Source organism: Choristoneura fumiferana, chromosome 12, assembly GCF_025370935.1.
Source record: "Choristoneura fumiferana chromosome 12, NRCan_CFum_1, whole genome shotgun sequence".
In the NCBI taxonomy this organism is placed as follows: domain Eukaryota; kingdom Metazoa; phylum Arthropoda; class Insecta; order Lepidoptera; family Tortricidae; genus Choristoneura; species Choristoneura fumiferana.
The window spans coordinates 3,674,973-3,702,866 of NC_133483.1; the positions used below are offsets into that span (position 1 = coordinate 3,674,973).

At 39.1% G+C, this 27,894-nt stretch overlaps 1 protein-coding gene across 2 annotated transcripts in view; it reads right to left on the reverse strand.

Annotated features, from left to right (window-relative positions):
* LOC141433130 (uncharacterized) overlaps positions 1-27,894 on the reverse strand; it is a 72,315-nt gene that overhangs the window by 8,953 nt on the left and 35,468 nt on the right. For both annotated transcript variants that reach the window (XM_074094979.1, XM_074094980.1), the window contains exons 2-5: positions 11,786-11,875; positions 5,624-5,765; positions 1,588-1,728; positions 520-688 (exon numbers count right to left, since the gene is read on the reverse strand). In XM_074094979.1, coding sequence (XP_073951080.1) covers positions 520-688; positions 1,588-1,728; positions 5,624-5,765; positions 11,786-11,852 — 519 coding nt within the window. In that variant the 5' untranslated portion in view covers positions 11,853-11,875. The remainder of the gene's footprint in view (positions 1-519; positions 689-1,587; positions 1,729-5,623; positions 5,766-11,785; positions 11,876-27,894) is intronic.

Below are 27,894 nucleotides of genomic sequence, written 5' to 3' on the forward strand. Positions count from 1 at the left end.
AAAATATTGCAATACTTATAGCTTCATAGCACTGAAATGAATATATGGTTACTATGTGTTTGTACACACATGCTGTATACAATACGGAACAAAACTATCCACACAAGCGGCACCAGAGCACAAGCATTCCGGTTTATTCCTCAAGTTTTTTGCAGGTGGTAGGACCTTGTGCAAGGTCCGCCCGGATTGCTACCACCATCTTGCTTGCTAATCCTGCCGTGAAGCAGCAGTGATTGCACTGTTGTGTTTCGGCGTGGAGAGTAAGACAGCCGGTGAAATTACTGGCACTTGAGGTATCCCATCTTAGGCCTCTAGGTTGGCAACGCATCTGCAATAAATACCCCTGGTGTTGCAGATGTTTATGGGCGGTGGTGATCTCTTACCATCAGGAGACCCACTTGCTCGTTTGCCATCCAGTCGAATAAAAAAAAAAAGTTCTGAGCCTGGATTGACGTAGTCACCAGCAATATCCGCATCTCCTACAGCCTAGACAGATACGTCACGCTAAACAATACTTACAACAGCCATCAATGCGGAGCGCATCTCATACACCCACACGTTATCGCAGTTGGAACCGAACCCGTGCACGATGACGCGCGTCGGCCGCGCCGCGTCGAACGCACGTGCCGCCCAGCCCCACGCTGCTGACATGTTGCTGGCAGACACCGCCAGCAGAGGTTGGTCGCCTCTGCAACACCAATAACATCATCACTATACAACGGCTAGCTGTTGCCCGCGACGCCATCTGCGTAGAATTCGCTTATCGCCATCCCGCAGGTACAGTCACCAGCACCAATATCTGACACAACAAGCGTGGATAAATATCTGATACGACTCTATTTCTGGGGCCGGAAGGACGTTTCAGATTTTTTTGCACGCTCCGCTGTGGCAGATATTAATGCTGGTGACTGTACCATGCATTTTTTCGGGATAAAAAGTAGCCTATGTCCTACCTCGGGACTCCCAATTATCTCTGTACCGAAATTCGTTTCCGTTCAGCGAGAGAAGCGTACTAAAGGTAACAGACTAACAGAGTTACTTTCACATTTATAATATCATTAGTTATTCCATTTAGTTCGTCAGTTATAGATTATAAGAAAATAAATATAGGACACGTATTTTTTCTTTTGTCAATTAAACAAAAAATGATAAAGATATAGCCAGACTAAAGTTCAGCATAACGTGCGACACCTTTTAGCACCGCTATTGTGTGCATGTTACGACTAGAACAAAAAGATGCATGACTATCGTATACTTTATTTACCTACATAACTAACGTAAACGATACACAACAAAGGATGGCTTTCACGGAAGCATCGTACGCATAAGCAGGGCTACTACGAAACTCGAAACTCGAAGTTCGTGTCGTGCGGTCCCTCTCGCTCTCCTATTAAATAGCATAAGTGTCAGAGGGACCGCACGACACGAATTTCGAGTTTGGAGTTTCGTAGTAGCTCTGAAGATCATTCAGATGCATTTCATTTCGATCGATTCGTAATCAACAACTTACAGCGCCATCTGCTATTGAGTAGATGAACTATTTTTCACAGTAGTTTTCAAAAGTGGATATTAACAAAAGAGTTTTACCTGCTAACTGTAGAGTAAAGCAGAAAATGTGTTCCGACTTCATGGGGAGGGCTTGGCAATGTCTCGAGGTACGCGAACGGGCCGGAATCCTCGAAGCAACCGAAGTCGCCGTAACAGACGCTGCCTTGCGACCTCTTGCTCCTGGTAATGAAAAATTTACATACAATTTGGGTTATTTGTGATATAAAGTATCGTTAGTATTTTTAGTGTCTTAAAGTCGTAAACGCGGGTAGTTGTGTGCCGGTGTCAGTTTCGTCGGGTAGTCGCGCGAGCAGAGCGGCGGCGCGCAGTGCGCGTGTTGCAGCAGCCGCTGAGTCGCGTTGCTCCGAAGACGAAGGGCTACGGATTAGCCCGAAACATGTCGAGCTAAACTCGATTTAAGACGTGAGTTATCCGGGTCATTATATTTAATATCTTAAAGTCCGTTTGACGTTACATTACCTGAGAAATCGGTACCTAATGCGACACAAATGTGGAGAGAACTTTACAACACGTATAGCGCCAACAACTTTGTCAAAAAACTCCAAACGGTAAAATTGTATCATGAAGTTATTTTGTGGTAATTACTGACAAGCACTCTGGAAAACTGTAATGTATTTCGATAGCCTAAAATCCCACTTTAGCATTCTGTTTTGTAGTGCACAATGACAAAGTACGACGATAGGTTTAAGTACAAAAGGGTAGAGATTAAATCATTGGATTAAATGAAAGCGTCACATTCTTTGTAACTGTCATATTTTTGACACGAAATACTTGCATGTGGTAACAATTATTCATGTACCATCAGCCAAATATGTGGTCTACCCCCTAAAGTTGATAATCGTCTGTATGTCATAAAACAAAAATGTCAATTGACGTGTCTGTTAACTTGAAAGTTCGACTTTAGCGACATATTCATTTGATAGGAACTTGTTTAAAAATTGATAGACCACTTATTTGGCTGATGGTACAGTCAAGTGTAAAAATATGAACTTATTCAAAGTTTCAAAAATAAGTACCACAGACTCTTATTCCGACGTTATAAGGCCGTAGTAACATACTTTTGAGTGGTTCGAATAGATACTTATTTTTGCACTTGACTGTACCTAGTTAAATATCAAATACGGGACTTATTACGCTAGTAATACGAGATGATTTATCTTCTGCAATGTGGTTGAAACGTCGAGGTAAATATTACTAGCGTGACCAGTCCCGTATTTGATTTTAACTATTTTCACTCAGAGTCACGAAAGTTTAAAACATTAAATTATACACGTTCAACAACTTACATTTTCAAATGTTTTATTTTATTAACCCCCGACACAAAAAGAGGGGTGTTAAAAGTTTTGACCGCTACGTGTGTCTGTGTGTCTGTCTGTGGCATCGTAGCTCTTAAACGGGCGAACCGATTTGAATGCGGTTTTTTAATTTGAAAGTAGGTTTTTAGCAATGGTTCACATATTTTATAAAAACGGTTCAGCTGTTTTTTGAGATACCTATTGAACTTTGAAGTGACATGTCGGCGGTTTTCCAACTTTTTATTTTCAACAATTAATTCATTAGTTTGATAAGTAAATGAAAATGATGTGCCATGGAAAAGCTAGTAACCAGAAAAAACTAAGTCTTATCTCCTTCTGCCGCAATCTTCGAACCTGGCTAACAAAAGCTGACGGACAGACAAACAAACTAACACACGAGCACGAGCAATGGGATATATCAAGAATTTCATCTTTTAAAAAAAAAAAACAAATTAGGTATGATGGGTGACGTTATAGAATTCTGTACCTAATGTAGGTATGTTGATGGTTGGCAGTAAGTATAATACGGTATTTGACAACTCCTGATTTTGCCATATCTTAATATTATTATGAAAATATAGATATACAGATAGTGTTTAGCGAAGAGAAAATTTAAATCGGTTGAAAATTGGATTTATAGTGATTTTTTGAAAAATCGATATACCTGTCTCTTTCTCAAACGCTTTTCTCTATGCAGCAAGTATGGCGCTACTAGCGTGTGACGTCACATGCCAGTATGTCTTTCTCTGTCTAATCTTGAATTTCAAACCTTTATAACTTTGTTATTTGTAATGGTAGCTTAAAAATTGTTTTTCTATTCGATAACAGGCATTGTGTAGTTTTAATTTATAAAACATATACAAAATAGTCAAATACCGTATTCAAACCATTCCAAGTAAACATCTAAGGGGTTATGTTTTTTTTTGACCCCGAACTGGAACTTCTACCGACGTCACTATTTTGTATTATGCTAATACTATTTTGTATTATGCTAATACGTCTCTTGTACTTGTTTAGTTTTGTGTTTCGAGAATGTTTCTTTTTTACCTGATACTTACGAGAAATACCTAAAGCATTTAAAATACCTAAAGTATTTTAAACATACGCCAGAGTAATGAATAGAAAATGCTTTCTTATACATAGATTCAATTATACCTTTGTTCTTTACAAACCCTGTACTTATAGTACACTTAGTGCCAAGCAAAATCAACAAGAATCATGTGAACGTCGAGTTATTTCCGTGGCATGAGAAATGTCACCTGCGATAAGTGCATATCGCGCTCTTGTGAAATTAATGAATTTGCGCAATAGAAAGTTCCGACTGAGCGAAACGAGTGAAAGTACTTACGCTTTTAATTTTTTTTAGGTCTTTGAAATTAAATTGAATCATCCCTTGAATCGGTTTCAATTGAATTGGTGCAACTTCGTTATTGGACTCATGAATGAGCGCGACTCGATTTGTCACTGAATGAGTTCTAAACATAAGAACTGCATTTACAACAGCGCAAGTTCTTAGGAACATCGATAGCATGATTTGGTTTGAAACTGATAGTCATTTTTATGTGCTCTTATAAGGTCTGCTATTTGAAAATACATAGCGCTACTAGTGCTAGTAGTTGCGAAAATTAAGAAGTTCGTATCGTACCGTCTCTCTCACCTGTAATACGAGCAAAAAATTCAAACGTAGATCGTAATACTGCTATCAATGTACGCAATCCTAGAACACAATTGACGTCGCCTGTCACGCTACAAACATCAAGCATTTTGCTTTACATTGCTTCTTCGAATAACTTTAAAAGTGTAATAAAAATTAAAAACTAATTATTTTTAAAATTCGCTGAACGAATGTTGTTCAGCTTGACGAGTATAATCTATGTTTTAATTATTTGCTCATATTACAGGCCACACCCGGTATAAGCGCCAGCGGGACGAAAAGATATGAAGTTAGAATTTTGTACTTCGTAGTAACTAAAGGGCCTGTTTGTATTGCTTTATGGAGATAGACTCTTATTCTTAACTGTAGCGAAGCGCTTCACGTCGTGCTGCTAGTCTTCTGCCTCCTGTGTCAAAATTTGAAGCTCAAACAGACAGAAACTAAGTAATCATGTTAAGTTTGCTACTCGGAACTAGATGGCGCTAAAAGCTGAGGATACCCACCTGTGATTTTTGTCTAACCCACTTGGAATCACAACCGTTTTCACCACTTCTCGCACACGGTATAAGATGAGGCTAAAAAGAGATGGTGAATGTGATCACACATTTTTTGCTGCCACTGGCCAGCATCTGCATGTTGTATCTATTCTTCTTCGGCTGTACCGGCGTCACCTTCCTCGATTGGATCAAAGTGACGTGACCATATTAAGTCTGCCATTCAAATCTAGATGGCGCTACAAGCTGAACACATACCTAGCGAGAGTTCTTTTCTGCTCCCATTGCTTCATGGAGTCTCTGACGGCCGCGAGCATCTCCGCGTAGTGTTGTTCGTCCTCGCTCTCCTGTGCCGACAACACCCCCTTCTTCGATTAGATCAAACCAAAATCAAACTCACTTGACCACGATTAAGTCTGCTATTCAAATCTGGATGGCGCTTTAAGCTGAATACATACATAATGCGAGCTCTCTTCTGCTTCATGGAGTCGTGCCGCTCGTCTTCGGCCTCCTGCGCCGACGTCATCCCCTTCCTCGATTAGATCAAACTCACTTGACCACAATTAAGTCTGCTATTCAAATCTAGATGGCGCTTTAAGCTGAATACATACCTAGTGCGAGCTCTCTTCTGCTCCCATTGCTTCATGGAGTTTCTGACGGCCGCGAGCATCTCCGCGTCGTGTCGTTCGTCCTCGGCCTCCTGCGCCGGCGTCGCCTGCCGCCCCGCGCCGCGCCATGACTCGATCTCCGCATCTGTGGATTACCATCTACGTTTACATTACAGTTGAGTTCTTATACTTGAGTAAAAATTCAATCAAAAATATCTGAACACTCTTCTACGCCGTTAACAGTTCACATATTTTTGATCAAATTTTTGCTCAAAAGAATAACTCGACTGTACAAAAGAACTGAACATTACATGAATGTGAACTACGGCCCAAGCCCTCTTATTCTGAGAGCAGGTCTGTGCCCAGCAGCGGGACGTATACCTATAGGCCGTGATACGCAGCGATGCAAGAGCGGCATATGGAGGCGGAGGATTGAAGCGAGACTAATTCACTTAAACTTTGTAGTCTTACAGTAGGTTATATGTGCAGCGATTCTGTCGGCCAAGAAACCAGGCGAAAAGCTAAGGATATTCATAAAATTAAAATACCTAAAATGTCTAAAAACATCAAGCTCTTCGTAATAAATAACTCTGCATTCCATTAGCGTAAGTAGGCGTTACTTAATGCAAATTAATTAATCACGCGTTATGTAGGTGGTTTGTTTTAAATACATTCATTATATTGACAGAGAAGACGTGCCTATTCAAGCTGAATTGGTGGTAAAACCAGTCCCGAGGACGTAAGTAATTTCTATTCAATACTGTGACCGCAATTAACGCTTTTTTCCCTTTTGATTATCGATGGTGTGTTCATTTTGTGGCGGAGAGTTTTCAAATCTCAGCTTACGCTCTAGAGTGAACTATGCTATATAGCTACGTCTATGCACACATGTGTTCATGCAGTTCCTCCCCCTCCACACTGTAAGAACACACAAATCACACAAACCCAACTATCACCACCACCACATTACACTGACGGATTCGAACTCAACCAGAGTTCAACCTCAGAGTACCCTCTCTCTTTTGTTCCGAGGATGAACACTGATCGAGGAGTCGCTACAGATTTTTCATCACACTTGCTCGTAAACAGTGTCGTCACAGCAGGCAACCCCCCAAATAAAACCCTCGACCTTTTGTTCTTGTCATGAAACCCGTGGTCGGTCGCATGAGTCTTGCCCGTACTAATACTGCTGCGCGCGCTCCTGCTGCGCACGCTGCTGCCGGGGGACCTGCGCATGCACGACAGGCCATGCTGCGGGAGGGGGAGGGCGGCGGGGGGCTGGCGCTGCCAAGAGCGCAGTCAGCGGTATCGGCAATTTTTGTAAACATATTAGTTTTTCTCTTACAAATATACAATTTTACTCACAAATGTGATGAACAACATTGTATGTCGCACGGGCGGTACTAGAATTACGAAAATCGACTTATTAAAGCCAATAGACTCTCGTTCGTAATTCTTTATTTACCGCCCTTAAGACACAATGTGTGTACTATTGAGATATGATAAATTTTAACGCTGGGGCACCCCTGATCGCATTAGCCGTTCTTTCTACCCTCATCCTACCGAACAATACGAAGTGGTGTATCTACTTAAACGATTGTGATTCTGAATGCGTAGCATCTGGTTCTAAAACAATAGCCATTTAAATCATTATAGAAGGCAAAACGGTCGTTCTCTCTCCGAGAAATATTGACCGACAGTAGGTAACCTGGTTGCAGCGTTGCAGCCAGTGTGCACTTTTTGCTACCTAAAGTGGCCTTAATCTGTCAACGTAAAGGGCCGTATGTGGCGCACATACTGGCCTACTGTGGACGAAAGCAGGCCGCTCCCAGCGAGAACGGTGGGAAACTTGGAGAGCTACTTCACGGTTGAATGGATAAATGCACCTTCATAACTTTGTATCGTTATGGTGTTTCACGAAATCAACCGCCGTCGATGATTTGCTCTGGGTTAAGAGTTAGGTGTAAATATTACTTCGGGGAACAGTTGCTTGACCGGGCATATTAAGCCGGGCTCCACTGAGCGAGCCGACACAGGGCTCAAATCGCACCGGAAATGGCTGCCGCGTGAGGCGTGTCGCCCAGTGGAGACCCGGCTTTACATAATATGGCGGCGGCCGATCGTAAAATCCGCCAGATCACGAAATTCCTAGGCAGTGGTGGAAAATTGGGATTAATTTGAAATATGATTAGGGTTGGTAGTAGAAAGAAACTAGGTCTTTTAGTAATCTTGTCAACTAGTTGAAAATTTAGTTGTACCTACATACCTATCTATAGTACCAATCTATGTATATCCTTATTTGTCTTGGTCACGCCATAACTTGAGAACGACTTTACCAGTTTTATCCATTTTGTTTTTAATATTCTAACACTTTGTACAAGGTTCTTACGATAAAAAATATTTAAGAAAGTTGCGTAGAAAATTACTAAAAACGACTATATAAACATGTCGATTACCATAGTGCGTTAAATCACAACCGCGCTGGGTAAGACATCATCCAAAAATCCCTAACTACTTTGTTTTATTTTTGTACGTCTTTTTTGTGTTTTTTATTTTGTTTTCTTTTTGTGTTTTCTTTGTATAATTTAAAATTTACAGCGCGTTGGTTTTTACTGTATGCTACAATTTTAAGTGACAAATAAATAAATAATAAATTAGAGACGCGAAATTTTGGCTCAGAAACCCAAAAATCCAGTTCAATCTGGATAAATCTGGCCGGATATTAACGACACATAAAACGCTTTTCAGATAAAATCTCTCTTTTTGCCCCAACAAGTCCCGCACCAAGTTTTCTATTGCGACACACCGTGAAAACCGTGTTGGATACGGAGCCCTAACTCGAAAAGAAACGCATTGTGTTGAATTAAGCCTCTTCAACAGATGTGTTGTGTAAGTGCTGAGTGATGACATCCATTGTTGAACGGAAAGACGTTTCGTCTAAAGAAGTAACCGTTGCGTCATTGGAGAGGAATACCATTCCGTGGATAGAACAATGTCCGCATTGGGTACAGTCAATCAATTTAATTCCTAGTCCTAGGCCACCATGGAATTTTATTGTAGTAAATACTTTTATTAGTCTACAAAAACGCTAACCGAATAACATTTTTAACTTAACCTAACTAATTAAGTGTCACGAGGACCAAGTTCCATGATAAATGGGCCAATCAACTAATGGGCCAATTAATCTGTCATCTCCCAGGATAACAGGATCAAAGGAATTTGGGTACAAATTTGTGCCTCTGGGAGAGGACAGGTTCATCATGTCAGCCGAAAGACGTCCACTGCTGGACATAGGCCTCCCCCAAGGCTCTCCACTCAGACCGGTCTTGTGCTTTCCGCATCCACCGCGATCCCGCGATCTTAACCAAGTCGTCGCTCCATCTTGTAGGAGGCCTACCGACAGCTCGTCAAAAAATCGTACTTCCAACAAGATATTTCACGGTTTAATAGCTTAAACTTACGTAGGATGGCATGTATTCATGTACACCGTCTATTAAATTACAGAAAAACATGTTTACTTAAAAAAATCTACAATTGTTTGAAAAATGTATCGGACAGATTAGTGTCGGTTAAAAAGTTGATTGGCCCAAATGTCACGCACGATGACAAATTAGGTAGGTACACCAAGTTATTTCGTGGAAGGCTCGTGGAAGAGTTACGTCGTAGGAGACATCTGTGTATTGGCATGTGACTCGACCAAATCCCTCACAATGACTAGAGCCCTAGGGCTGCGTTCCCACCAGAGATGTGCGAGGATGTGTTGCGAGGTATATGTTTGTCATGAACCGATGGAAACACTTCATTAACCTATCCTCGCTTAGTGCGCTCAACTGTAAACAGCTCGACGGAGGTAAATGAAGCGTTTCTATTAGTTCATGACACACACATTCCTCGCTAGCGAAAACGCAGCCTTATTCAATTCAGAGTAGGTGGTCCTCAGAGCAAAATGTCCTTATAGGCATTTAGTCCCCCTGACCATAATTTCTAATCACATATAGTATGAGTGTAGAAAGAAATGGAGAATGCATTCGCGAGCGCCCGCGGCGCTTTACACAATAGGTACAGCCTCTACTTCAAAATGTTTTCCTACATACTTAGTCAAGGTGAGAAAATCTTAAAATGTTTTACAGCTAATTCCAAAACAGTGTTTTAAACATACGACCCTGTGCTCATAACGCGGAACATCAAACGGTTACGCTTCCGTGGGTTTTTAAGAATGTGAATTTGCTGCCTTTATTTAAATACAGACGGCGAAATAACGGGTAGATTCAGTTTGTATGAAATTACCATAAAGAGAGTACACATTTGTGTTGTTCATTGGCTTATCTATCTTAGTAAAATGCGATAGACCTTTTTTCTACAGCACAGCTCTAGCCTCGTGCGGCCCAATGTGAAATAGAATGTACACAATAAGTTCAAGGGAATTAAGAATCTATGACAATGTAACAAAGTAAAAATTCTTTTGTTTTTCTATTGTTTTACACCATGGCAGTTTGACGGCAGTTTGACTTTATTCTCGAAACAATTAGATTCTAATTGCTTTGTAATCAAAATATTTATATGGTGGGAGGCTAGTGGAAATAGCTGAGCGGAGCGAGGATAGGTAAATGAAACGTTTCTATTGGATCATGAAAAACACATTCTTCGCAACACATCCTCACACATCTCTGGTAGAAACGCTGGATAACGAGTTTACATGTATACATCATCATCATCCCAGCCTATATACGTCCCACTGCAGGACACAGGCCTCCCCTCAGAATGAGAGGGCTTGGACAGTAATTCCCACGCGGGCCCAGTGCGGATTGGGAACTTCACACACACCATTGAATTGCTTCGCAGGTTTGTGCAGGTTTCCTCACGATGTTTTCCTTCACCGTAAAGCTCGTGTTAAACATGTATACATACGTACATGTTTATTTATTTCACTACAACATTGAATGAATTAGAGTTCATTATCAATTCCGGCGGAAGGAAATAAAACAATCTATATCAATACAACGTTAAATAAACAATCTTGAAGAACACGCAAATAGTCGAATGCGGAAGACGATTAAATTAATTGGAACAAGGATGCGGTAACGTTAAATTATTAATTATAATACTTAACTTACTGTTAAGTTAAGGCAATATTTAAATCATCTGTACAGTCGCCTGCATTGATATCTGTCACAGCGGAGCGTCAAAAATATCTGACACGTTTTAGCAGTCCTAGAAATAGAGTCGTATCAGATATTTTATGCACGCTTTGTTGTGTTCTGACACATCGGTGCTGGTGATTGAACCTCTACCATCTCATCCTAAATCCTTCTCCCTAAATTCTTCTTCTTTCTAAATTCTTCTTTTTTCTAAATCCTTCTCGTAAATGTACAATCGTTTATTTATGTTTGTTATATAATGTTTTTATGTTTAATTGCTCACTGAACTACCATGACGACCGGATGACCAAGTGGTCAGAAAACCTGACTACGAAGCTTGAGGTCCCGGGTTCGATCCGGGGGCCGGGGTAGATCGCTCCGCTTGCGGTTGCTTGCGGTTTGTTGGCGGGGTTCTCGCCAACAAACTGTAATATCAGTTTGGCGAGTGGATCTAAGTAAGTGTATGTAATACCTATGAGAGTTAAAATAAATAAAAAAAAAGATATTTATATGAATAATACGAATGTTTGTTCTCGGGTCTTGGCTTGGACGTTTAATATGTATTTAAGTATGTATTTTAAGCCCATTTATTAATACAACATAACACAGTACAAATCAAAAGAAAATCAATACCTAATACAAAAAAACCATCGCTAACTAGGCAAATAGTTAAACGGTAAGTTTTTAACGATATGGCGGATGTCCCTTAGTCGATACATGAAATGGCGCCATTTCACGATATGCCTAGGAATTTCGTGATCTGGCGGAATTTACGATCGGCCGCCGACATATGTAAGTATATTTATCCGTTGCCTAGTATCCATAATACAAGCTTTGCTTATTGTTAGTATGGGACTAGGTCAATTGGTGTCAATTGTCTCATGATATTTATTTATTATTTATTTATATGGACCTCCGAAAAGTAACGCCTGATTCATTAAGTTGTTGAATTGTTCTTGAATTGAAATGTAAAAAAAATATATTTATATGTCGCACAGACGTATGAGTTATGCACATGAGTACTTACATTTAGCTAAGACGAGTGATGCTGCGGCAATGAGTAAGGCGAGCGTTCGCCAGGCTTGTGCCGCCATCCATGCGGCGCGGCATTCACGACCTGCGAAACACGATTGCCTTGTTTATACACCTTGTCAAATACTTATACCACCAGACATAGAGCACTTAGCGACGGGAGTCGCCTTTAGTTGTTTTGGAAAAAATACTTTTTGCTAAGTATCTTGCGGCGTAGTCTTTGTGTCAATTATGGTCTTTCCGAAAGCGCTGGTGTTTAAAAAAGTGACGTTTAAAAGAGACTTACGCGGCCTACTTGCAGAATAACCTAAATATGCTAAATTTACCTGCACTATACGAGGTGTCATGAGTAAATTAAGTAAATACTGAATATTTCTGTATTAGTTTTACTGATTATTCCTGTAAAGGTTTTCCATCGAATTTTTTGGTTCATAATCTACCTAGTCTTTGACGCGGTAATACAACTTTTAAGATCATTCTAAAATTTTGTGTCAACCCATGATAAAAGTCTTGAAACACATTTACCGTAAACTACGTTACTTTAGGAAATTGGAAACTTTTGGGCTACTTTGATAGATTTTAAATGGTTAAGGTAGGTATTTCACTGGTCTAAAAAAATAAGGACATGGCGTAAAAACTGTTTTTCGAAGTACTTAGCCTCTGCAATTTAAAGTAACTCCGTTTTACCTTTCTACATTCATATTAACATTAAACCAATCACCTGCCCCGGAAACATTCCGATTGATTTTAAGGCACCCTGTATAAAAAGTTTTGTTAAAAAATATTTCTAATACAGGGTTTTTTTGTTGAGACTGCATGTAATTTTTGTTTTACTGTACTTGCATTGTCATCCAAACCACACATCCGATGCAAGTTTCAAACAGACGCCATTGACCGTTATAGAGTTTTGTCCTGCGGAGACGATCCTTGCCAGATTACCAGAATTTCACTACCAGATATATGTATACATAAATATACCAAGTCAGCTCAATTGGATACCAAGAAGTGGTCGACAGATTGTTTACAAATTTCTAAATCACAACGCACAATCTAACATACTAGTATAAGAACGTTTGAAAAAAAGAGCACATAAGAACTTGTAAATAAAGGGCACAAAAAAAGTCCTTTAAAAAAAGACTTAGGTCATGTTCGAGAGTTCCTATAATGTGGAGGTGGAAGAGCTATCGTATTGTTACGGGTGAAAAAAGTAATTGCTTATAGTTCATTAATAAAGAGCACGTTATCAACTCCTGTCACAAGTACTATGAGATCATATAATAATTAGGTGTTAACAAAGTTGACAACACAAAACAAAGTTGCGGGATCTAGGGCCAGTCAGTCAGAGCGAGCGGTATTTAAGTTTGTGGTAGTGTGGTTTAGGAGACTACGAATATAACCTTCACTTTATGTCAAAAGTACAGTCACCCGCCTTAATATCTGCTAGAGCGGAGCGTGCAAAAATATCTGACACTTACCGACTCTACAAAAATAGTCATATCAGATATTTATGCACGCTTTGTGTCACATATTGGTGCTGGTTACTGTACCTAAGATAAGGTGTAAGGAAGATTGAGCAAAAAAAAACAAAAATCTAATTTGTATACGCAACCGTGAGTGCGCGAGTGCGACTCGCACTTGACCGGTTCTTTGATAGTATGCAAATAATTTTTATTTTAGCATATTCCAGTTTTTCTGTTAGTTTAATAATTTTGTTAGTAAATCAATATTTTCCAACATTTATTGCTATTTAAGATAGATATTTATTGCTTCCGATTTTAATAAACATAAAACACGCGTAGGATTGTAATTGCTGCAGTTTTGTACACTAATGTATTAACATTGAGTCAAGGTTGTTGTTATGCATAAATCAGAAGTAGGTTCCTCGTAAAATGAGATACTAGGTACTAAACGCCATGCTGACCTAATGGTTTGACCTATAGGCTCTGAAGCAAAGGATTGTGGTATCAAACCTGGGCTGGTAACTCTTTTCAAAATTTGTGTGAAATTATTTTGTACTTAATTTACTACGAGATTTACGGTGAAAGAAAATCGTGAGGAAACCTGCATATGTGCAAAGTGAATTCAATGATATGTGTGAAGCTCCCAATCCGCACTGGAACTACGACCCAAGCCCTCTAATCCTATTTGACGTACATTTTATCTTTCAAAAATTTACTCTTTTTCTGAGATGATGATGATGATAAATTACTACAAAGTGCTCTAGTTTCTGATGGTTAATTGCCGGAAATAAAATAAAACTTTTAAAAATGTTAAATTAGATATCAAGTGGACTAAGCAAAAGTTCTGAATATTTTTTTAAATTATTAAATTATTAGAAAATAAGTAGGTAGATTAAACTAAATAAAAATTAACAAATACTATTGGGATGTTTGAGGGTATTAGTAGTATTAACTAACACTTCGTATTGAAGGGTTTAAATAATTAAAATAAGTACAACAAACAAAGCTTACTATATGAGTTCCGGTTAAATTTAACTGACAAACAAACGGACACTATGAGCGGTCATGGCATGTCTGTATGTATGTCATGACGAAACCATGTTGACCACGGAACCTCAAACATAGTTAGGTAATCATCAAAATCAAAAACTGATATATTATTAGATATCGCGTAATCACAATGCTATAATTAAAACGCTATACTCATTACATTAGGTAAGGAACATCACATTGTATAAGAGTAGGTCGAACTTCCTAATAATTATGTCATTAAACTAGAATTTCCTGGTTCTTTATACTGCTTATAGGCCACCACTTCTTCGGGTGATGTATCGCATAATAATAAGTTACATTACAACACGGATTCTGTGGCGCAGGCGCAGGCATGTTTGTTGAATGTTAACGGCGTACAATTAGGGTTAGGTTAGGTAGCATATTTTGTACAGTACAGCTACCAGCACCAATATCTAAAACAACAAAGTGTACGAGTACATAAATATCTGATACGACTCTACCTATTTGAAGGGCCGGTAGGACGCGTCAGATATTTTTACATGCTCCGCTGTGGCAGATATGAATGTACCTCTGCTGCACGTAAAGTGTTTTTATTTCTCATCTAAACCCATAATGTGCTGTGCAGTATCGTTGGATAGTTGCTAATATAATTTTTCGATGTAAGGAGGAACTCGGTTGTAAAATATTTGGTTTTAGGGGCTGTTTCAATATCCATTGATTAGTGTTAACTGACGGTTAAATGTGATGCCGTCTCCGTCTATCCGAACAAAACAAATAGAGGCGGCATCACATTTAACCGTCAGTTAACACTAATCAATGGATGGTGAAACAGCCCCTTAATGTGCTAATTATTGTTTGTGTTTTTAATTCCCGACGCAAAAAGAGGGGTGTTATAAGTTTAACCGCTATGTGCGTCTATCTCTGTCTGTGAGTCTGTCTGTGGCACCGTAGCTCTCAAACGGGTGAACCGATTAAAATGCGTTTTTTTATTTGAAAGCATGTTTTCTAGCGATGGTTTTTAGACATGTTTTATCAAAATCGGTTTAGCCATTTTTGAGATATTGAACTTTGAAGTGACCATATCGGGGGTTTCCCAACTTTAAGTTGGTTAGGTTATTAATCATATCATTGTACCTATACGGACACATTTTTTTTACAATAAATACCAGTAGTGTACTATTGAAACTTATTTCACCTGATTTTAAGCAAAACAAAATAAGGTATTTGTATTTTTATTTGATGCAAAGTGCAGATGAAACGAAAAGTAGTAATCTACTTACTCACTCCACCCAGCTAGCTAGTTTTGACATCTTCAATACCTAGTTATTTTGTGAAACATATTGAGTCTCTACCATTACCTCTCATATTTCATTTTCTAGATTTTTTTTACCGTAAACGGTAGGTAAAACCTACCAGACACTGGCAAAATTGTCCTCCAATGGACAGAGCCATATTTTTCTAAAAAAATATTGAGTCTTGGTTGTTTGTATATATTTAAGTATATATTTCTCTATATGTATGTATGTCTGTCCGTTGTCTAGCACCCATAGAACAAGCTTTACTTAGTTTTTGGCTAGGTCACTTGGTGTAATGCAGCATGAAAGTAGCAAGAGATTCAATTGATTCCAAGTACCTATGAATAAATACTGTTTTATGCAATTATTGCATGACATAACATTAAATACCTGCTTAATAGTGGATGACACCATTATACAATAATTCTAACACGCAACTGTAATTAAACTCACTTTATTTTGGCCCTGAAAATCACATTAATTTTTAATCAACTATAAAAGAGTATTAAAGTTGCTTCAATGTGTAATAAATTAGTAAACAGTTAATCAATTGACTAGGTACTTAAATATGTGACATGATATATTTAAGTATCTAGTACATATTTAAGTACATATTTAAAACGCGATTATCTTATTGATAATGACAATTATCATACGAGTGCAAAGCGCGATTGGATAGCGTTTTGACACAAATAAGTATTTTTTATTTATATTATGAAACGAAGCTTTAGAGATTTGAAATTCAAGATTAGACAGAACAGTCAACGTCATACTCATCTCTTACCATCAGGAGACCCACTAGCTCGTTTGCCATCAAGTCGAATAAAAAAAAAGTGATCACAACTTTCGTACCTTGTCGCTCTCAGTCGTTACACAATTTCGTATGGCTTTTCAAACATGACGATAAAGTGAAAAGATACAAAAGTGATCACTTATTTATGACGATGACTGTACCTACAAAGAAAAGCGTTTTAGAAAAAGACTGGTTTATAGAGTAAAAATAAAACCCTATTTAAATTTAACTTGGCAGCTGAATCATTTTTTTCTTATACTCCGAACAGAATCCTCTCCGCTTGCAGCCGAAAGTCGCTATAAAGGTTTATGAGAGATTCAAAATAAGTACAATTATCAGTGGTATAGCTATCGGTGGATAGAGGGGGGAAGGGGGAGGGGAGTAAAAGGGGTGAGGGGAGTTGGGCCTCCGGATCTCCCACGCACCGTACGAAACACAGTAGAAAAACTACTATTCAATATTTCCACTAGAACGAACGAAAGTTAGTTATAATATAGGCTTATAGGTATTGTTCGGGTATCAAGATTCAAAGATTATGGTATTGAGTTCAAACAATTTCGTATTTGCCGGCGTGTAATTTAGCGAAAGGTGCGCGCGCGCCGCGGTATCGCACGATCGAAGCCGGCGGGAGCCGACTTTTGAAATCGTATCACGCGAAACTGTACTGTATTGCTCCAAAACATTTTGATTTCCCTATCACTAAATTAAAAGAAAAAAAAATGTTTTTAACCCCCAACGCAAAAAGAGGGGTGTTATAAGTCTGACCGCGATGTGTGTCTGTCTGTGGCACCGTAGCTCTTAAACGGGTGGGGCGATTTGAATGCGGTTTCTTTTATTTAAATACAGATTTTCTAGCGATGGTTTTGGACATTTTTTATCAAAATCGGTTCAACCGTTTTTAGATATTGAACTTTGAAGTGACAAAGTCGGGGGTTTTCCAACTTTTTGTTGATAATGATAAGGTTAATATGGGTAATTATCATAAAATTCAACATAAGCTGCGAGTAAAAGAAACTTGCAGCGCTGATTTTCAGCCTGCGCCCGTTACAATTTGCATATTATACAATTTGATTATTGACCTATGGTTCGGTTCAACTTAAACACTTGTAACGTGGACACAAAAATTCAAAATTCAAATTCAAATTTCAAATGATTTATTCAGTAAATAGGCCGCAATGGGCACTTTTACACGTCATTTTTTAAACTACCAGCGCTTTCGGAAAGACCATCATTGCCAAGAAGAATGCGCCGCAAGAAACTTGGCAGAAAGTCATTTTTTCATAAAAATATAATTACAAATAAAATACTTAAAAACTATATTATACAATAAAAGAAAAAAAAATACAAAAAATAATAATAAAAGAAATACAGGGATGTATGGGTCCCTTAGTTACAATCATCATCAGCCTATGTTCGTCCACTGCTGGACATAGGCCTCTCCCATGGCACGCCACTGAGCACGATCCTCGGCTACTCTCATCCAGCTCTTGCCAGCCGCCCTGCGAAGATCATCGCTCCACCGAGTCTGAGGACGTCCTACGCTACGTTTGCCGATCCGTGGTCTCCACTCAAGAACTCGTCTACCCCCAACGGTTATCGGTTCTTTGGGTTATATGGCCGGCCCATTGCCACTTCAGCGTGCTAATGCGCTGGGCTATGTCGATAACTTTGGTTCTCTGTCGGATCACTTCGTTACGAATTCTATCTTTCAGAGAAACTCCGAGCATAGCCCTTTCCATAGCACGTTGAGCAACTAGATTTGTGGACCAGCCCTAACGTGAGCGTCCATGTTTCAGCACCGTATGTCATGACGGGTAGGACGCACTGATTGAAGACTTTCGTCTTTAGACTCTGTGGAATTGGTGATGCGAAGACTTGACGCAGTTTCCCATACGCTGCCCATCCCAACTGTATTCTCCTGTTGGCCTCTTTCTCGAAGTTGTTTTTACCTAATTGCATAGTTTGCCCGAGGTAAACATACTCCTTAACCACTTCGAGAACACTGCCTTGAACTGCAATTGGTTCCGGACTTACATGCTCATTGAACATAACCTTGGTTTTATCCAGGTTCATCCGAAGACCAACGCGTTGAGAAGAATCAGCTAGGCCATTCAGCATATGTTGCAAATCTTGCAGCGTTTCGGCCACGATGACGATATCATCTGCAAATCGCAAGTGTGAAAGGTACTCGCCATTTATGTTAATGCCGCGCCCCTTCCAGTCCAGCGTCTTGAACACATCCTCCAATGCATTTGTGAACAATTTGGGGGATATAACGTCCCCTTGTCTCACACCACGATGCAAGGGGATAGGTTCAGACTGCCGGTTCTGGACTTGCACGGCCATAGTTGCGGCGTTGTAAAGACCTCTCAACACTTGGATGTATCGCCAATCGACTTGGCATCGCTGCAAAGATTCCAGAACAGACCAGATCTCGATCGAGTCAAAGGCCTTTTCATAGTCCACAAAAGCTAAGCACAGGGGCCGATTATACTCTTCGGTCTTCTGTATAATCTGCCGCACTGTATGGATGTGGTCTATGGTGCTGTATCCCGATCGAAACCCGGCCTGTTCGGGGGGCTGGAACTCGTCGAGCCTTCGCGCAAGACGGTTCGTGATGACTCTCGAAAACAGCTTATAGACGTGACTTAAGAGTGAAATGGGTCGGTAATTCTTCAAAAGAGTTTTATCACCCTTTTTGAAAAACAACACGACAACACTCCTACTCCACGCCTCTGGAGTTCTCCCATCAAAAAGAACAGTATTAAAAATATTCCGGAGCTCCTTCATTATAGGTTTACCACCAGATTTCAGGAGCTCAGTCGTAATACCGTCTTCTCCAGGGGCTTTTCCATTTTTAAGCTGTTTAAGAGCCATCGCGATTTCGTTCAGGCTGACTTCTGGCAAGTCTTCCGTAAAGTGGCGTGTTAATGTAGCTCTGGACTCCTCATTTCCGGGATCAGGTTGAGATGCATGCAAAGCGTATAACTGGCTGTAGAAGTTTTCAATTTCCGAAAGAATCTCAGGCCTGGAAGAAACGACTACTCCATCCCATAGTTACAATACTAAACACTAACTATATCTAAACTATATCTACGTTCAGTGGAAGTGTAGAATGCTTCCACCGTCATAAATTTTAAAACGTCACAATAACACAAACAAAGTCACTTTCGCATATTGCAGTTCCGATGTAAAACATGCCAAGTTATTGACCTGGAACTTGTATCAGTAATCGCAAATAAATTTCACGTTCCGTCGATTATTGAGAGCGCGCCGATTCGTACGAAAGGTATTATTTGAAAGTGAAACATCTTGAAATAAATCGGTCCGGTGCGAGCGCGAGTTGTGCTTGAAGGATTCAACTGTACAGTCGAGGAAACGGGACCGCGTATCATAATCAATTTCGCTATGATTTCTTTGACAGATGTATGGGATGTTAATGACAGGAGCACAAAGGTACGGGATTCAGTTTCTTTGACTGTACATTGAGCAAAAAAGACGAAAAAACAGAGGAACACGAATTTTTTACATTTTTAAAAGTAGGATTCCGTGCCTCAGTTGGTCCGTCTATCGATTTGTCAGTCCATCCAATCTCTTAAAAGTTGGATTTTTTGTATCTATCTCTTTAATCTAAGTACTTAATATGAATTTAAGTTTGATAATCTCCACGCTTAACGGTATTGACAGACGGACGGATTTTTTCTCTCTTCTCCTATTTATGTTTTTGCTGTGATCTTGTTGTGTTGTAGTTTTTTTTATGTCATGTTGTGAGTTTGGACGGACAACAAAGTGATCCTATATAAGGATTCCGATTTTTTCCTTTTGAGATATGAAGCCAATGTACATGTATACACTGTATAAAAACTAAATTCTGATATCGGACATGGAAATGACTGTACGCAATTCTCAATCAAACTTCCTCTGAAATTTAATGAAAAAACCGTCTGTGCTAATCTTCTAGCGGATATGAGAAGCTAATCGTCTAAAATTGCAAATGAACGTTTTTTAAAGCAATGGAGATTAGGGTATACTATTCACTCGTTCTTTTGAATCGTGTTTCATCGTAAAACGCTGTAAGTGTTCCCTGGCAGGCCAGAGGCGCGACTACGAAACTCGCAAATCGAAGTTCGTATCGCACCGCTCCTTTCACTCGCGTATTAAATGACATAAGCGTGAGCGAGACGGCAACAAACGAAGTTCGAGTTTGCACTTCGTGGAATAGGGCCAGACGCTAGAAGAGTGGGCAGCAGCGGTCTCTACTCTAATGTCAACTCGGGACTCCAACTCTGTGGAAACTTCACTAATGAGCACCACGCTATAACGAGTTTAGACTTAGACGAGTGAGTATTAAGGTTGCTGCCTATTACACCTTATCGTACCATGCTGATCGCTCCGTCCGTGTATGCAAGTTGTCTCTAGAACTATGGCCTGTTACGAGCAAAAATTAAGGCGCGCTTATAGAAGAATTTTTGGTATTTGAGGGGGTGAAGCAGACGACGCGGTGGAGGCGATTGCGGGGCGCCTCGCGCATCTGTCACGCAGCCCGTTGACGGCCTTATTCTGTTTGTATCCGTATTCTGGTTAATGTGAATTCCGGATTTTTCCTTAAAATTATAATTACACATTTTTTTGGTTTAATAAAGAAAATCTTCGTTTAATATGAATAGTCTTGGTAATAAACAAATTATTTATGCCTCTTAATGCCCACAGTTTGATTTGTAACGTAGGTAATGGATAGACATTTAGACTGAATAGGTCGATAGATAGATATGATGAAAAGGATATAAAGGTAAATCAATACAAATAAAAAAACATTTTTATTTCAATCTGAAAATCTCGATTACAAGCTAGGCAAATCTATACATATAATAATAAAACAGTAAAGAAAAAGTTGTCTGTTCACTTTTACGAAATGAAATGAAATCATTTATTCAGTAAATAGGCCGCAATGGGCACTTTTACACGTCATTTTTTAAACTACCAGCGCTTTCGGAAAGACCATCATTATTCATTGCCAAGAAGAATGCGCCGCAAGAAACTGGCAGAAAGTCGTTTTTTCAAAATAAATAATTGCAAATAAAAAAGGTACTAAAAAACTACAGTATACAATTAAAGAAAAAATTACAAAAAAAATATTAATATAATACAGGGATGTATGGGTCCCTTAGTTACAAAACTAAACACTAACTATATCTACGTTCAGTAGAAGTGTAGAATGCTTCCACCGTCATAAATAAAATAAAAATCTGAAATATACATTTCAGGTCAAGCAACCATTAAGCTTTTGGATTCCGAAGACAAGCTCACGTCTGCCGCCCCCAAAGTTAGCTCACACGCACTAATGTCATGCTCTGAAAGCAGAGCGGTACCGAGGACATGATAATGCTTCCGTTCCCATAAGCTATATGGGCCAAGGGGATGTATAAAGTCCCTGAGTTAATCATAATAACTCAGAAACTACTAAACAGAAATCAACGAAATTTTGTGTAGTGATAGCTTATTGGTGTTGTTGTCCAGGCTTCTCAGCAGGAATACAAAGTTAAGGATCTATAAAACTGTCGTAAGACCTGTCCTTATGTATGGCTGTGAGGCCTGGACACTAACACACAAAGAGGAATATCAACTCCTTGTAGCGGAAAGGAAGGTCTTGCGTAAGATCCTGGGACCTGTCAAGAGAGACGACGGCTCGTGGAGGATCCGTAAAAAGAGAGAGATCCAGGAGCTGAACCCAACATCATCGGCGTAACAAAATCACACAGACTTCGCTGGTTCGGCCACCTACTACGAATGGGAGAAGATCGGGCTGCCGAAAGAGCGTACGCTGGGAGGACAGTGTCCAGGCGGATCATCGACGTCTCCACGACCACGACTGGCAAGAGGCTGTGCACGATCGGGACAGATGGCATACTCTTGTTTCGGAGGCCAAGAGCCTCTTTGGGTCCCTGAGCCAAATTAGTTAGATAGCTTATTAGTCTGGTCAACATTTAGGATACTTTATGTTACGGAAAATAAATATTTTTGGATATAATAAAAAATTGCTCTAAATCGGATTCCGCGCGGACGCAGTCGACGGCAACAATTAGTTTTAAATAAATTTATAGCTCTTCCAAAATTGTCTGGAGCATGAAGCGATGCTTTTCTTATTTTCGTGACTTGAGAAGTATGGATATGTAGGAGAAAGTTATTTATCTTCAGTCAGAGGAGATTCCAAAGTTGATTGTCTGGAGCATGAAGCGATGTTTTCCCTATTTTCGTCGCTTGAAAAGTATAGATATGTAGAAGAAAGTTCTTTTTCTTCAGTCAGAGGAGGTTCTACAGTTATTTTTGATGAAGATTCTTTTTCCCTTAGTGGCATTCCCCGAGCTCGACGGGAATCAACAATTTCGGGTAGTAACCAGTCCATATAAAATGAAATTAGTTTGTCTTTCATTTTTTCCCCCAAAATGTATCATCTATAAGTATGATTGCTGTTTTGAGGTGATGATTTTCACCACTCCACACAGCAAATATACACTGTGCATGGAGACCTTGGATCTGGTCATACCAGTTACTATTTTTGTTAATTTCAGTAGATTTAGTTTCTGTGAAAAAGCTGGATTTTATTCCATATTATTTATTCCTTTTTTTCTCACTAATAGTTGTCGCTAAGCAACTACAGATTTAAAAATGTACAAGGCATAGACACATGTCCGCGACAGTCCCCGGCAAAAGTAAGCGGAAGCTTAAGAACATAAATACAAAATAATAACATACATAACGAACTAAACATTTTGCCGAAAACTTAGTCCAATTAAATAGTTCAAAATAATATAAGAATATCAAAACTTAATTAAGTCTTGAAGTCTTTGAACCTACTTGACGGTCTCACGACTCGTCCAGAGCGAGTAGTAGTCATTGCCTCTAAACCCTTATCGGAACCGAATAAGTCGTCAATTGTATCTTTGTCACGTTTAGTCGGCGTTCGTAAGTTCCACAGATCTGAAATGTTAATACGAGAAAGACAATGAACCATAGTTGTTGTATTAACTAACGAGCTATAAATTCCCGTCAAAGGACCTTGAATTGTCCAGCCCATTTTGGTTTTGATTGCAGTCAAAGTACTACTTACATGAACGAATTCACCCGTCAACAAAAAACTCGAAAAATCGGCACCTATCAATAGTTGAACGTCGTCAGGAGAGTCAGTCGTGTCAGTCAATATAATTTTACGTTTTAGTAGATGTTGAATTATTTCATCAGACTTAATTTTCGGCAAAAATCCACAAATGTTTTTCTGTTCCACTGTTGATAATTTCATTTCAAAGTCATTTGTCAGACTTCTGACAGAAATTTCGTAAATTTGACGTTCTTCCGTATTTTCTTCTTTTCCGCCAAACAGACAGTGTGTTATAGACTCTTTTCTCGCCGGCTTTAAGTTTAACTTTTCAACAAGGTCCTTGCGTACATACGACCTTTGTGCACCGCTATCTATGAGTGCACGCGCGCGAACGAACTTCTTGCCGTCGTTTGATACAACTTGCACGACTATTGTTTGCAATAAGGTGGTAGACTTCAACTCGCAGTGTAAATTATTGGATTTTTCAGGTTCTGTTTTGTTCTTGCAGGTACTTTGTTCGCTCATATCAGGACACATCAAAACCGAATGACGTTTTTTACAAAACAGGCACTTAGGGAAGCTCTTGCATCGTTTAGCAGTATGATTAGACCTCAAACAGATTAAACACGCTTTCTTAGCTTTAATAAACTCTGTTCTCTGTTCGAGTGTCATTTTCACTGCTTTATGACACTCTGCAGTGTAGTGCGTGTCCTTGTCGCACCAGATGCACACAGGAGATATAATTTTGTGGTTCTCTGGTTTTGTTTCGGCGACAAAACAGCATGTAGGTACTTTAGGATCAGTAATGGAGTTATGAATAGTACCTTGATGAGCCAACTGGATCCTCTCTTCTGATTCCACTTCTAATCTGAGGAAATCGACGAGTCTTGACAAATCATTGCCGATTTTGTTATCAGCAGCTCGGTACCGGTTCCATGCCCTAAGTATTTCATCTGGTAGGGCAGACTCTACCATCGGAAACAAAATTGACGCGTATTTATCTTTTGTGACACCTAAAGTTTCGAGGGCTTGCAAATGTGTTTGTAGGCTGTCATATAGCGCCGGTAGCTCCTTGGTATTAGATGGTCGTTGCCCTTTTTCTTGCATCAATGCTAGTAGTCCTCTTACGTAAGTCTCTATCAAGACGTCGTCTCGCGCAAATCTAGACTTGAGAGATTCTAAGGCCTTCTTGTAGTTCTTACCGCTGGGTGGGTAGCTCTCCACAAGCTGCCTGGCGCTAGAGTGAGGTTCCATAGATTGGAGTAGGTATTGGAACTTGTCAGAATCGTTGATGTCTGAGTCTTCATCGATTTTCATAAACTGGCCCCAGAACAGCAACCACTTCTTTACTTCTCCATTGAATTTTGTTATTTCTAATTTCGGTATCCTCACCTTACGATCTTGCGAACGTTTCATCGTAGACTTTGCAGACTTTAGTGAGCTAGCATCGTCGGAATCTTTCTTGGATTTGCTCGAGTTTTGATATTTGGCCTTCAGCTTTGACCATCGTGCTTTATATTGTGCAGCTCTATCTTGGTCGTGTTCGTATGCTGTCTCATCGAAGTCCTCACTCTCGCACCAAAGATCCCTTAAAGCTATTTCGCAAGCAAACAGCTCTTCTGCGCAATCAGAGAGCCTGCAAAATTCACCCTCCACACAAGAAATGGCATCCTGCTCGTCCTTGTGCTTTTGAAAAGCTTCTTCAAGGGCGTCAGCTGCCCGGGTAAAATCTCGGCGGAATTGGGTTCTTTTTCGTTTTAAAGCCTCCATTATTTATTTATTTTGCGCGTCAGTGTTAATTCTGTTTACTACTTTTATAATATTTTTGTATTTACACGGTCGCCATGTGAAAAAGCTGGATTTTATTCCATATTATTTATTCCTTTTTTTCTCACTAATAGTTGTCGCTAAGCAACTACAGATTTAAAAATGTACAAGGCATAGACACATGTCCGCGACAGTTTCCTTTTCATAATTCTACATCTGAATTTCATTTTCTTTGATACATTTTTCAAGTCCATTTCTAAAGGCTACACTTCAACCGGGCACTTAATTTCACTTTTACTTAAGGGGGTTGCTCTTCCATACAAACCTACGGACACCCCGCATAGCTTCCACGACATTTTTCTTAGAGGATTTTTGAGAATAGTAAATTATGGATATGCTCTTCAAGCAAAATCCAAAAAAGTAACTTTATGCATCAAAAGTGCAGCGTGATGCAGTAAATTTTGATGCATTTTACCATTGTATGAGTACAACTGACAGTGTTCGCAGCGAGCATGTAGTGACATCTTATATGGGTGCGTGAGTCAATGTCACAAAATCAAACTATTGTAAATAGGTATCGACTATTTCGTGTGGTCACGTGACCATCACCTTTGGCTCAGATAATACGACAACTAAATGAAGAAAGCATGAGATCACTGAGAGATCAAGTTCAAGTTTCTGAGTCTAGTATCTACTTTTTTTGTTTTAAAATCTGTTATTTTCGGAAGTTGAAAGCCTAAACTATTATTTCTGATTAATGCAAGGAGGCAAACTGTAAGTAAGACAAAAATAGGTAAGTACTTTTAAAATTGTCATTTAAAATAATAATTATTTAAGTAAAAGACCCAGTCCTCGGCAAAAATTATAACATTGCATACTTTACATACATTATAATGCGGTGCTTCGATCTAGGACAAGTGGTTTAAATTCAACTTACAAATTCTGAACAGATATTAGTTATTTACTCTTACGTAGACAGTAGCGCCACTAATTTATATAAAGCATATTTATTCTCACAATAAAAGGTGCTAGGTGTAATCACTAAACTAATTAGTAAAAAAATAAGGTCTACATTCAACATACATTGCATGTGTATGTATGAATATCAAGTTTTACAGTGAGGCTCAAAAATTCCTACATATCACGGCATTTTTACGGCCGCTAAATCTAGGCTCGGTGAATAAAAAGGTTTTCACAATCGAAGTAGTTTTCGTACCTTTTTTATTATTATAACTGGCTAGATAAGTAAAATTAAACGTCATTATAATACATTTTTGTCACAACGTCAAGTCAATGAGATTGATATTCAAAAGCATTATGTTTGAATAATTATGGTTTGAACACAAATCAAGAAGTCAAAAATTGGCGGACGAGAGGAAATTAGCAAGAGTGCAAACTCTTAAACTATTTATGTATGTACGATTTGATGATGAAGAAATTGGATACACGGGTATGTTAATTTTATCATTTTTGTCAGAAACATTAATATTTGTTACAAGAACACCAGAGGCAGGGCTGTAAGAATTTCATCCTACTGGGTGGCCAAAGTATGGCTTTCGTGTGTACCAAACTTTGGTTCTGCAGCAACCTACTACGAAAACATACCAAATTTCCCTAACTTTAGTAGCGTCGTGAACATTTTCACTCCATAGAAGTAAGTCGCTTCCCCCGTCTGTCTGCATATGTACGAGTATGTTTAGTATGTACTCTATTATGAAGTGATTCAAGATTTATTATTTTATTTATAAGTGTGAGAAACGCAGGGGTTATGGTTTGGAGCGTATGTATGGGCATTTCTTTCGCACGCTATGCAACAAGCGAAGGCAAGGAAAATAAGTCTTTGTTAGGAGTGACACAAGTTGTTAATTTTATGCGTACATGTCTTTCCGTCGGCTCATCCGTCCGTCCGTCTGTTGATCTGTCCATATGTCTGTCCGTCTGTCTGTGTATCTGTGTTTCGCAGGAACACTACATCTTAGTCCTATTTTTTTAATGATTGTTTACCAACGCACACACAAGCCTTTTATCCTAAAAGCTGAAATTTAAGATAAGGTAAAAATACCTACATAAAATTCTACTGGTTCGTAACTATTATTTAGTTTTTAGGATTCCGTACCTAAAAAGTGCAACGGAACCCTATTGCTAAAGGACTCCGCTGTCTGTCTGTCTGTCTGTCCGTCCGTCTGTCACAGGCTCTATCTCTTGAGTTGTAATAGTTAGACACTTGAAATTTTTACAGATTATGTATTACTGTGCGCTATAGCAACAAATACTCAAACCAGAATAAAATAAATATTTAAGGGTGGCTCCCATACAACAAACGTGATTGTTTGCCGTTTTTTTGCATGATTTAATAACGGCAATTTATTAATTATTCACAGAATATTTAGCTGTGTAATTACTTTAAAATAAATAATTAAATTAAAATAAAACAAATATTTAAGGAGGGCTTCTAAACAACAAACTTGTTTTCTCTGCCGTTTTTTTTGCTAATGTCTAATGTTGTATAGATAATGGTACGGAACTCCTCGTGCGCGAAACCGACTTGCACTTGGCCAGTTTATTTTTAATACCCAGGGTAGGTATCATGGATTCAATGTTAAATTTTACAACTCTACCTCATATCACTAATCTCTGTAAATTTGACATGCAGGCAGAAAGGAATAGCAAAAATCTATT